The sequence below is a fragment of the Sapajus apella genome, unplaced genomic scaffold (genome assembly GCF_009761245.1).
Source record: "Sapajus apella isolate SASKATOON/1434 unplaced genomic scaffold, GSC_monkey_1.0 scaffold111, whole genome shotgun sequence".
NCBI classification, from domain to species: Eukaryota; Metazoa; Chordata; class Mammalia; order Primates; family Cebidae; genus Sapajus; species Sapajus apella.
This window is the reverse complement of record NW_022437051.1, coordinates 5,400,417-5,412,233: the sequence shown is the minus strand read 5'-3', so window position 1 is coordinate 5,412,233 and position 11,817 is coordinate 5,400,417. Positions and strand designations below refer to the sequence as shown.

The 11,817-nt window shown below is 38.7% G+C and overlaps 1 protein-coding gene across 20 annotated transcripts in view; it reads left to right on the top strand.

Moving 5' to 3' along the window:
- Nucleotides 1-11,817, top strand: part of ZEB1 (zinc finger E-box binding homeobox 1) — a 202,861-nt gene that overhangs the window by 2,658 nt on the left and 188,386 nt on the right. For 3 of the 20 annotated variants that reach the window (XM_032259697.1, XM_032259696.1, XM_032259702.1), the window contains exon 1: nt 1,561-2,391. The exons of 2 other annotated variants lie outside the window; for them this stretch is intronic. In XM_032259697.1, coding sequence (XP_032115588.1) covers nt 2,385-2,391 — 7 coding nt within the window. In that variant the 5' untranslated portion in view covers nt 1,561-2,384. 15 more of the 20 variants (XM_032259690.1, XM_032259706.1, XM_032259699.1 and 12 more) reach the window with 9 other exon arrangements.

Below are 11,817 nucleotides of genomic sequence, written 5' to 3'. Positions count from 1 at the left end.
GTGGGGGGGAAGGGGGAGGGAGGGGGAGGAGGTGACTCGAGCATTTAGACACAAGCGAGAGGATCATGGCGGATGGCCCCAGGTGTAAGCGCAGAAAGCAGGCGAACCCGCGGCGCAATAACGGTAAGTGGCGGAGGGGACCGGGGAGCGGCGGAGTCAGGGGGAGCCGGGTAGCCGGGGCGCCCCCGGGGGTGAGGGGGGCGAGCCGGGCTGGGGGCGGCCGGGGCAGGGACGGCAAAGTGGAGTGGGAAAGTAGAAAGTAGTGCTCTCTGCCCCCCTCCGCTGCCGCCGCTGCCGGAGCCGCGCCGCGGCCGCTCGCTCTCCCTGAACCGTTATGTCTCTTACCTGGTCTCTCTCCGCCTAGCGGCTCCCGCCGCCCCTGCCGCCTCCCTGGACCGTTAGCCGCCGCCGCCGCCGCCGCATCCCCGGCGCAGGGCGGGCGGCCGGGACGCGCCGGCCACTTTTCTGGTCCCGGGTGGAGCGGCTGTTGCTTCTTTCCTCACTTTTCCCCACTCTTGTGCCCTTCGGCGCCTCCCTCTCCCCCTCCTCCCGGCCCCCTCAGCGGGATTCTCCCTCAGCGCCCAGGCCCCCGGGAGCCGCGGAACAAACTTGTGCCCGGCGCTGACCGTGCAAAGTGGCTTCCGCGCGCCGCGGCCCCGGCCGGCGCCGTCGCTCGGGCCCCGCCACTCGGGCCGGGCTGTGAGCGCGGCGGGCGGGCGGCGGCGGCGGCAGCGGGACGGGGCGGCCACGGGCTGCGTGGGGTCTGTGCGCGCGTGTGCGCGGGCGCCGGCGGTGCGCGCCGCGGGCTGACGGGGCTCGGCCGGCGGCGGTAAAGTTGGGACCGGCGGGCCGGGCGCGCTCGCGGAACGGGGATTAGGGGCGCGGGGGCGCGGGTCCCTAAGCGCCCCTCCTCCACGGAGCCTCCCGCAGCCCGGCCCAGAGCCCCGGCTTGGGGGCTCCGCGGCGACCCCCGCGAGTGGGGTACACGTTTGGCGGGGCGCGGCGGGGCGGCGCGGGGACAGGGCAGGCAGGGCAGCCAGTTAACGCCGCCAGGAGCTGCGCGGATGGCGGCGAGCTGGGCGGCGGGTGTGTTTGCGGAGTTGTTACCTGGGCTTAGGGACGGGGAAGCACCACAGACAGATCCCCTCCCCGGGCAGACGCGGTCTCCGCGCCGGGATGGGCCGGTGTGCGTGCGCCTCGCGCTTTTCTCTTTCGGTTTTTGGGGAAGTTGTTACCTGGGCCGGACGCACGGAGCGCTGAAGCCGGATAATGGGGCTTGGATGGCGCTCTGGGTCTCGGGTGGAAGGAGGGTGGGGGAGGGGGCGGACGGACCGACGGACGCGCGGGGCTGCTGCTGGCGCCGCAGCTGCGGTGTTTATTGATTTGTGCTGCTGTGCCAGGGGAAACACACCCCTTTGACTGGCGTGAGAGTTAAAAAAAAAAAAAAAAAAAAGCGAGGGAGCGAGAGACAGCCCGAGGGATCGAGACCCGAACATGTGGTGGTGGTTGCACAGTCGCCTTTTCCAGTTTGGAGAGACGCTGTAAGTTGATTGTATTCCTGTTTATCTGGGGGCGATGCTGTGCTTTCTCTCCCTCTCGTGCAGCAGCGAAATGTCTGCTGATTGTTATTGTCTGGACAGTTCCTGTGGCGAGAGGGGCGAGACTTGTCCGCCCGGGGGCGGCGGGAGCTCCGGGAGAGCAGCCCCCGCCCGCGCCGCCCCGGTACCTGTTTGTATAATAATGGGCGGCAAACGGCCCTGCAGCCGGCCGCAGCCCAGGCTATATAAGGAATTACACGTACATTTCGGACCGAGGGGATCGCTTTGGTTCCTGCGTTCTTTTTAAAACGACTTTTAAGAGAGGGGGAATAAATGCGTCTATAATGGGACCGCTGCAGCGTTGAGAAAACGAGGAAATAACGTGTTTAGGAGAAAACTCTCTCGTGCTCCCCCCTCCCGTCCCCCTGTCCCCCCCCCCCCCCCTGGGGCTCCCTTTCTCCCTCCCCTCTGGGATGCGAAACGCGAGGTTTTGTAACCTTTCCTGGCAATTTTAGATTTTGTGTGGGATTTCCTGTCTAGAAGCAGATACGAAGATTTTTAAGCTGTTTCAAGATGTTTCCTTCCAATCCGTAAACATATTTTTAATATATTCGTGCCGACATTAAAATCACTGCTTTTATGAGTGATTTTAATTATTCATATAAACACTTGCATTTTAAAGACGTCTATTGATTGTGATCGAAAGGTATTTTGGTATCCTCATTGTGGAGAGATGAGTTATTATAACGAGTGGAGCATAGGCTATTGCAATTTTAATTTCCTGTTTTAGCGTCAAATAGTGTGTGTTCTATATTGAGCTGTTGCCGCTGTTGCTGATGTGGCTTTATGAAAGGTAAGTTGGTTCGGAAAGGGCCGTTCGCTTTTTACCTTATTTAAAATGTTGATCGCCAGAGAAAGGGGCTTTTCTTGTTGCTGACGACATGTGTGTGACATGTGAGTCTGAACCACCCAGTGTCTGTGCAGCTGCTGTAAACATGTTTACCTGAACAGGAAAGAATGGATTTTTCTCCTTAAGATCCTGTGATATGAATATTACGCTCGTAAGGCATATCAACAGATGACTTAAGGGGGAAAAGCGATCCTGAAAGGTACTTGAAATCAACAGGAAAGAGAGGTTCTTGATCGCTGCAGCAAATGGCAACTTGTGCAGGTAGAAAAAAGATGGTGTTTAGTTTTCTCCTGCATGTATGTCAGCCCCCTCCTGTCTGCTGCTTTCGTTCTCAAGGGAGGGATTTATTTATCACGCTTGCTGTCAGTGTTTTTCCTTTGTGTTTAATATTAGAAAAACAGATTTTCGGCTGTTTAGCACAAAACGTCTTGTCTGCAGTATGCATTACTCTCAGAAAACAAAAGGTGTTTAAGATAGCACTGTACTACTACAGGTATCTTCCATTTTCATCACTTTTGGCTCTGTCCTTGTATTTCTTTTTGTTCTCAAATGTATTTCATCCATTGCTGGTGATTATAGCCATGCTATTTGATTTAGCCTTATGTTTGTAAATTAAAAATGAAGTTATATTCCATTGTGTTGTGAAGCCTCGGTATATCTGCTGGTTAATATTTCTTAGCAATGCAGTCATATTTAAGTTGCAGATGTTTATTGGAAAGAATTACCTGGCAAAATGTTAACTCTTAAATCTTTTTAATGAAGGAATGATGTATACAGTGGAAGATTGTCATAGAGATAGTTTATGTTGTTACATATATGTATATATTTTATTCATTTTGAAATAAGATATGTGGATTTTGCTGCTTTAAAACCTTTTAATTTCCTTTCTGGAATATGTCTGAAGGTAGGATGTCAAAGGGAGTATCAGGTAGTGCAACTGACAGGGGTAAACCAGTTGAGTGTGGTTTGGCCAAAGCAACAAACCTTGTGTGATAACTTTGTGATAATGATGTTAGTCATCTATAAAGGAGTGACAATTTCATGAATTAGTTTTTACCATCTATAATTTAATGCTTTGTTGTATTTCTAAAAATCTGTCTTTTCTCTTTTTCTGCTTCTTCTGTGTGGTTTTCTTTTTGTTCTTTCTTTTCTTTTTAGAGATGTACTCTAGCTACTGATGACCACACGCTGATTAATTCTCTTTAGATGGAATGGCAGGTCCATATCCTTCTGTCATCAGCACCATTTCCCCTTGCTGTCATTGGAAACCACCAGTAGAGGATGCTAACAAAAATGATTATTGGTGTAGTAGTATCATAAGTTTCTACTGTGCTGATTGGGACCTTAAGTATAATTCTAAGTCTTACTGTTACTTAAAACTAGCCTTGGTTAAATTAGGCATAAGCATTTTCTATTTGTTCAAACTAGAAAGAAGCAGGAATGTTTTAACTTAAATAATTTTATAAATTTAAGTTATTTAAATCTCTAATTGAGATTGCTATTCTTGTTTTAGAGCAATTGTATACTCCTTATACTCCTTATTGAAAAGGTTTATGTTCTTAAGTTTGAAGAAGAATGTGTAATAATTGACCCGTATTTATTTTGCATATTTGGAATACTTTTTAATTTTCTTTAAAAAATTCATAGTAAGATCCCTTAAAATATGTATTTTAAATGTTAAATACATCTAAAATGGTAAAAGGTTAAGAGTAGTAAGGAAAATTACAATTAATTGATTGATAATACTGTATAATTATTTTTAATATGTCTTATGTAGACCTAGACTATGGATGGTTTGGCAGAGAGCTGCTAAAGGAGGTGGTAACTAGCAGTCACTCAGATGTCAGCGATTTTTAGATTTTATCTTTTCTTTCGCCTTCAAGTCTTTTCCTACTGGTGGCCTTCCCCCACCTCTTTAGTTAAGAATCAGTTAGTGCATACATTAGTGCATATATTCAATTTGCCAATTGTAAATTAAGGAATATGACTTTGCTTTGAGATCTTAAATGCGGTAAAAACATCTTTGTTCATTGCTGTATGCTCGTATTAAAATAATTTATTTCAACAAACTATATAAATAAAAATACCTTTGCATATAAATAATTTTCTGAGACGGTGTATTTAGTTATGTCTTTTCATTTTGTGTCCATATAGTTATATTAATGTATCTGTACATTTTAAGCCTTTCATTAGGTATAACGTTAGAAGTATTTATTTCCTTAATTATTTTTAGTGGTGTTTCTGTAAATGCATCAATATCAGTACCATAATAGGATAGCCAGACTCCTTATCTTGAATTAAGTAGGTATTGAATTACCAGGAAACCCTGTGTTAATTTCTTATTTTACGATGTCTTGGTTCTTCGTATGTGTGTGTGTTTGTGTGTGTGTGTAAATAGTTTTTCATTTTCTGACAGGTATTTCTTTAATTTAGTATTCTAAATCCTCAGGGCTCTCAGTAGTGAATAGGTGTGATTCACTTACATGTTTATGAACTGAGAAACTGTCCCACAAAGTCATGAGATACATTGTAGCATGGGGGAAAACTTAAAGTATCTTATAAATTGAAAGTATTAATCATTTATTAAGATGACCCTAATATTAAAAAGCATGTGAAATATTTGTTTAGCACTGTTTTCTTCCTTCCTCTAGTCTCTTGTATTTTTAAAATGGCATACATACTCTTCTATGTAGTAGCTGTGGAAACGTGTTAAGAAACTTGAGAATATTTTTTAAATAACAGCATAATAATTTCTCATAGTTGTGTTTTTATTTTGCTTTTTCCCTTTTTGGATTTACTTGTATAAGTCACTTTTAAGCATGTGGTTAGAGCCAGATGTAAACACAGATGCAATATCATGTGGAATTATATTGTTAGCTACTTAACTATCTGTATTGAATTGCAGTGGAGGAGGAGAAAAATCATACAGATGTTGGAAGAAGATATGCATTAAGGTGCAAGAGTATGATGAGAGATTAGAAAACTTGAAGCTGTAGAAATAGTCTTTAAGATTGAAAACGGTTTTTTATTCTCTTCAGTATGATCATTGACTTATGTGGAAATGCATGCTCTTTATTTCTAAATGAGATGTAAGCTAAAATAAAAGTGCATTGTTGAAAGAAAACTCAAAAAATTTTAAATGAGAAAAGTGTCCTGATCAGGAAATAAGATAAAATGATTTTTAAAATACTTTTTTAAAAGGTCAGATGTTGTATATATTACTGGCTAAATAATCATTAGGTATAAACTAAAAGTAGAAAATAAATGGAAATATATGTAGTAGAGAAAGTTTTACAGCAACCCTAGTTAAAATTAAATTTGATCTATTATGTAGGCATTGCCATAGAAACTAATCATTATTTTGGATGGGGCATTGTTTTGAGGATTGTATCACTAAAGGACGCATCTTTAGGACATCAGTTTTACTAAATAAAAATTTCAGTATGTTATGAGAATGTCTGAATTTTGGCCTTGATGGAGGTGGGTTACACTGTTCTTTAACCTGAAACTGGGTTGCTTGAAATGTTGGCAATATAGTACTTAAGTAGCAAAATGTTCTCTAAGAGAAAACAACTTAATTTTTAGAACTTCATTAATTTTGTTAAAGCATATTTTGTAGTATATAATATGGGTGTAGATAAATGGAAAGATTATGAAAGGAAGAGCAAAACGTTGAATTCAAGTGTCTACTTGTATTATAGCTATGAAACTAAGGTCTTATTTCTTTCATTCTCTAAGAAGTTACTTTTCTCTATTTATTCAAACAGCTCCCTGTTATTTAATACATGTTCCCCCTATACATAGGGATTGCATTTATCTGTCCATACACACATTTCTTCTCCTACTCAACATTATGTATTTATTGAGACTTGGTACATAGAGGTTGAGGTATGAACTATGGCTGTTTGTAGAAAATCTTATAGTATGGCAACGTGGGAAAACCTTCATCTCCTTCACAGTAGCAACTACATCTGTGCTGAAATTATTCATAACAGATGTTTTGTGATCTCTTAATTCCCTTCCCCCCATTCAGATTTAAAATTAAATGTGAATGGAAAATAAATTTATAAATTATGTTAATTTCCTTTTATTGTTTTAGTCTATATTGAAAGTCCTCTGTTTTCTGTTTTAAAATATTCTAATTTTAAACATTTGAAATATTTTAAGTATTCTGATTTCAGTTTTCTTTTAATAAAACTTAACACCATTATTTATATATCCGTTACTATTCATGGTCACCACCTAAAATATATTCTGATTTCCTTTATCCTTTAGGTCTTTATATTTGTTGAATCCACAATTCTAGCAGAGTGTTTGGTTTTGGGTGGTTTTTTTTTTTGTTTTTTTTATGTAGATAGTGCTGAGTGTAACTAGTTTGCTGATGAAAAGAACTCATTTTCTTGGAATCATACATTTTTAATATGGAAGATCATCTTTTCCAAAATAACTTTTTATCTGAAAACTGATACATATAAGCTGAAACTTAGGGTCTTTAAGTAGAAACTCTAGAAGAGACTTTAATGTGTGTTTTCAGAAGTGGTAAAGCCAGGCAGATACAGCGACATACGGAAGAGCATATAGTGAAATCCTTCAAAAAGTAGATTGTCTGAACCTGGGCTCTGGTTAACCTTGCTCTGCTTTGAATACTTGAAAAGGCTGTCAAAAATCACTGTATCTCTTTAATGTTTTCTCCTTTCTGCCCTAAAGCTAAGTTACCATTCACTCCTATTGCTACATCATTTTTCTGAATCTCTTGATACTGTTGGATTTTGCTTTATTTGGGAGGGAGAAAGTAAAGGAAGGAGGAACTGGAGTATACAGAAAATTTTATATTAATAAATATTCATTAAGAAAATTGGAATAATTTTAGACTGGAGAGATTTGGGAGAATCATCCAAAGCCATTTTACAGTAACGTAAACAAAGAGCTACAATGACTTTGCTAAGTTTGCATCACTAGTTAGCTTGGACTGGGTCACAGCTTTTTGGGTTCCTAGTTCAGTATTCTTTCTATTAGGTCATTTGAACATATTTATCTAAGATGGTAACAAGCAAGAACTAGATACCATGAATTTTCAAATTTGTCATAGTTAAAACCAAAATGTGTAGAATGCTTCATCATCTCAGAAAATAAGGGGAGTTCTAATACATATGCATACGTCTATCAAATTTAGTAGCTAATGTAGTTATATTACTTAAAATATTTCAGATGCAGAGCATTAGTATTATTTAGAGGCATTCTGTCATTTGGATTATATTTTTAGTCATCATTCCCAATTTCAGTTCCCATCCTTTCACTCTGTCCTTCCGACCTTGGACCCAATCTGTTTTGTATATGCCCTTGGTTATGTAGTTAGCCTTGTAAAATTGTGTAGCTCTTTGTGTGTTTTGTATTTACGTAAGTGCTACTTTGCCATATAATTTACTTTTTTTTTTTTCTTTTTTTTTGAGATAGAGTTTCACTCTTGTTGCTGGCCCAGGCTGGAGTGCAATGATGCAATCTCTGCTCACTGCAGCCTCCGTCTCCTGAGTTCAAGTGATTTTCCCATCTCAGCCTCCCAAGTGGCTAGGATTACAGGTGCGCACCACCAAGCCCAGCTAATTTTTGTATTTTTAGTAGAGACAGTGTTTCACCATGTTAGCCAGTCTGGTCTTGAACTCCTGACCTCAGGTGATCCACCTGCCTTGGCCTCCCAAAGTGCTGGGATTACAGGCATGAGTCACTGCGCCTGGCCCATAATTTGCTTTCTTAGCATTGTTTGATAGCTAGTCATGTTGCTGTGTGTACATCTAGTTCATTGCTTTTAACCTTGCAGTATTTCATTTGTACAGTAAGAACAAATTACCTATCAATTCCCCTAATGGTAGATCCCCAGATTGACTCCAACCTGGATACCAATAATTCTGTAATAAACATCCTCCTACATGTTGCTAATGGCTGTGGAAGAGTTTCTCAGCACTGCCATGTCTAGGGACATGGTGTTGTCCAGGTACAGTATTGCTGAGTAAAGGTCAGTCACTTATTTAATAATCTCTAAATTCTGTCAGATTATTTTAAAAACAGGAACACCATTTTTTACACTCACCAACAATGTAAAAGAACTGTTTTCTCACGTTTTTGCCCACCTTTGGTATTGTACAACATTCTACATTTTGCTAATTTTTCAGTTGCTAAATATAATAGTTGCTTTAATTTATGCTTCTCTGTTTACCAGGGGCATTTCTTGATCATTTCTTCATTTCCTTGCTAGTTCTTTGGATTTTCCTTTGTATGAATGGCCTCTTCATATCTTTTGTCCCTGTTTTTGGATATATTTCCATTTCTTGTTGATTTCCCAGAATTCCTTGTGTATTTGAGATAATAATCCCCAATGTGTCAGTCATTTGACTATGGTTCAGGAATCCTTAATTTTAATGCCAAAATTTTGACTTCATGGGTAGTAAGAAGTTCTTCCTAATTTATAGATTATAAAGATATTTTATTAGATTTTCTTCTATTAGTTTCATAGTTTTATTTTTCATATTTATATGTCTAATGTATCAGGAGTTCACCTTTTGAATATAGTATTTCTTAAGAGGAACAAATGTAGCAGTTAAGAGTTTTGGGTTGATCCTGTAACTTACTAGCTGTCACCCTGGCCAAGTTACTTAGTCTCCTTATGCTTGAATTTCTCTACATGTAATTTGGGCATGACAATCTCAGAATTGTGAAAGTTTAAATGAAGCATATGAGGCATAGTGTCTAATACATGTTTGAAGTTTTCAATACATGTTCATTTAAAATTTTACTTACTAATTTCTTTTAAATGCACCTTGAATCAACTGACAGTTTCTTATCCTTTTGTCCAGTATTAACTCCAACTAATGTAACTACCATCTGAAAGGGGGTTGCTGTAAAATTTGTTCATTGTTTCTGTAGCTTTGACATTAAACATTGTTTAGTTCAGACCTTGGACATGGCTGTTAAATGATCAGTAGACACCAAAGCTTCATTTTAATGCTGCTTTCGGGAGGACTCTTTTTAAGGGGCAATATATTGCGAGAGACTTTACCATATCACTTTTATGTATAATATTGACAAGAACTTCAAGGATAATGTCCCATTGTTATTCTGTTATGTAAATCAAAGAACCCAAACCCAAGGGGTAAAAGCTGCATATTCTATATTTGAATAGTCGAAGCAAATGGAATATGCACCTTCTCATATATCCATTTGGCTGGGAATATACTTAAGAAGATGGCTGTCTTACTATGTTCCTATGGTATAGATCAGGCCAATTCTAAGACAAAAGTTAAAACTATACCCTGGGGGTGTGTGTGTGTGTGTGTGTGTGTGTGTGTGTGTGTATACGTGTGTGAACTTGAGGTATAATTTACAATAAGATACATCAGTATGCATGTACATTTTGATGAGCTTTGACATACTTACATGCATGTGTAACTACTACCACAATCAAGATATAGAACATTATTTCCATCATCCTAAACAGTTCTTCCCCACCTATTGCCCCTAGAAATGATCTTCTTTTGGTCACTAGAGGTTAGATTTAATGTTTCTAGAGTTTCATATAAGCCAAATCATACAATATATACTTTCTGTGCACCTTCTTTTGCTTAGGATATTATTATCAAGATTAGTAAGGGTCAGTAGTTCATTCTTTTTGTATTGCTGAGTAGTATTCCATTGTATGAATATACCACAATTTGTGGTGCCATTCACCTCCAATGGAACTATTAACTTGGGTTTTTTTAGATCTTTGCTGTAATGAATAATGCTACTGTGAACATTTACGTAAAAATTTATATGCATGTATATCTTACATTTCTCTTGAGTCAATACTTAGGAGCACTGTTACAGTATGGGTAACTGTATTCTTGAGTACATATAGTAAGTTTATGTTTAACTTGGTAAGAAACTGCAAAATTGCAAACTGCTTGTAACATTTTTACATTTCCACCAGCCATGTATGAGAGTTCTAGTTGTTCCACATCCTTGCAAACAATTGTCTATATTTTTACACTTTTTAAAAATCTTTTTGTTTTTTTCCTTAGTAGGTGAGTGGTATGATTTGGTTTTGATTGGATTTCACTGGTGACTAATGATGTTTGAAGATCTTTTGGTATATTTATTGCTCATTTGTATATTTTCTTTTGTGAAATGTCAGTTCAAATAGTTTGTCCATTTTTAACTGGATTATTTGTCTTTTTACTATTTAGTTGTAAGAGTTCTTTGTATATTCTGGACCAAGCTTCTTTGTTGGAAACAGGTATTAAAGATATTTCTCCCTTTCTGTTGGCTTATTAGTTTTCTGAGTGCTATCATTGAAGTGCCAACGCTTTAAATTTTGATGGAGTTTAATTCATAATTGTATTCATTTAAGCTTTGTGTTCTAAGAAATCTTGGCCTATTCCAGATCTTCAGCATTTACTCCCTTTTTAAAAAAAAAAAAAAAAAAAAAAAAAAAAAAAAAAAAAAAAAAAAAAAAGAAAGAAACTTACAGCTTTAACATTTAGGTCTGTGATCCATTTCAGGTTAATGTTTGGTCTTAACTCACCGGAATTTGGCATAGGAATTTGTATTTGAAATTTAAAAAAATGTTTTTCAGGGCCCAACTAAGACCCAAAGCTCAGGATTATAGGGAACACAAATTCTACTTCCCTTCCCTTGTTTTGAACATTTTTAACTGAGAATGAGTGCCTCGTGCCTAGTTACTGTTTTTAAGATTCTTCATGTCCTTAAACACATTTTAATTCACTGAAACATACTTTAGTGAGGGTACGGTTTCAGAGGAAGATGACCAAGGAGAATGGTCATAGTTAAGGGCATGTGAGTGTTGTCTTCATAGTTTCTTATTTGTTACAAGGTTTTAATGAATTTAGCATTGTACCAATTCATTTTCATGTTCCATAGCTTTTATCTTTAGATGGGGAGTTTGTGTAAACCTAACATTTGTCTTGAGTTTTTAAGGGATGTAGTTTTTTCCTTGACATAAATGCTTGATCTGATTTATTTTTGCCTACATGTTTTACCCCCTCACTTTGCTATAGCTAAGAAAAAGTTTTTAGTTACTTTGAACTTTGATAAGTTGATTACAGATGTGTTAATTTACTTATATTTATTTTTCATTTCTTAAAAAATGTAGATGTCACTTACTAATTCCTATGTAATTCTTATTTTAAGATAGTTTTTTAAGTTTAACTTTTCTATTTCATTTTATCACCTATTCCTATTCCTTGAAAATTCATTATAAGTAATTTGTGTCTTATTTTTGTTTTTAATGATCTCACTTTTTAATACTCCTTTTAGTTCTGTGTCTGTCTTGAACATTCTAAATATTAATGTATAATTCTTTCTGGTCTGGTATCCTTG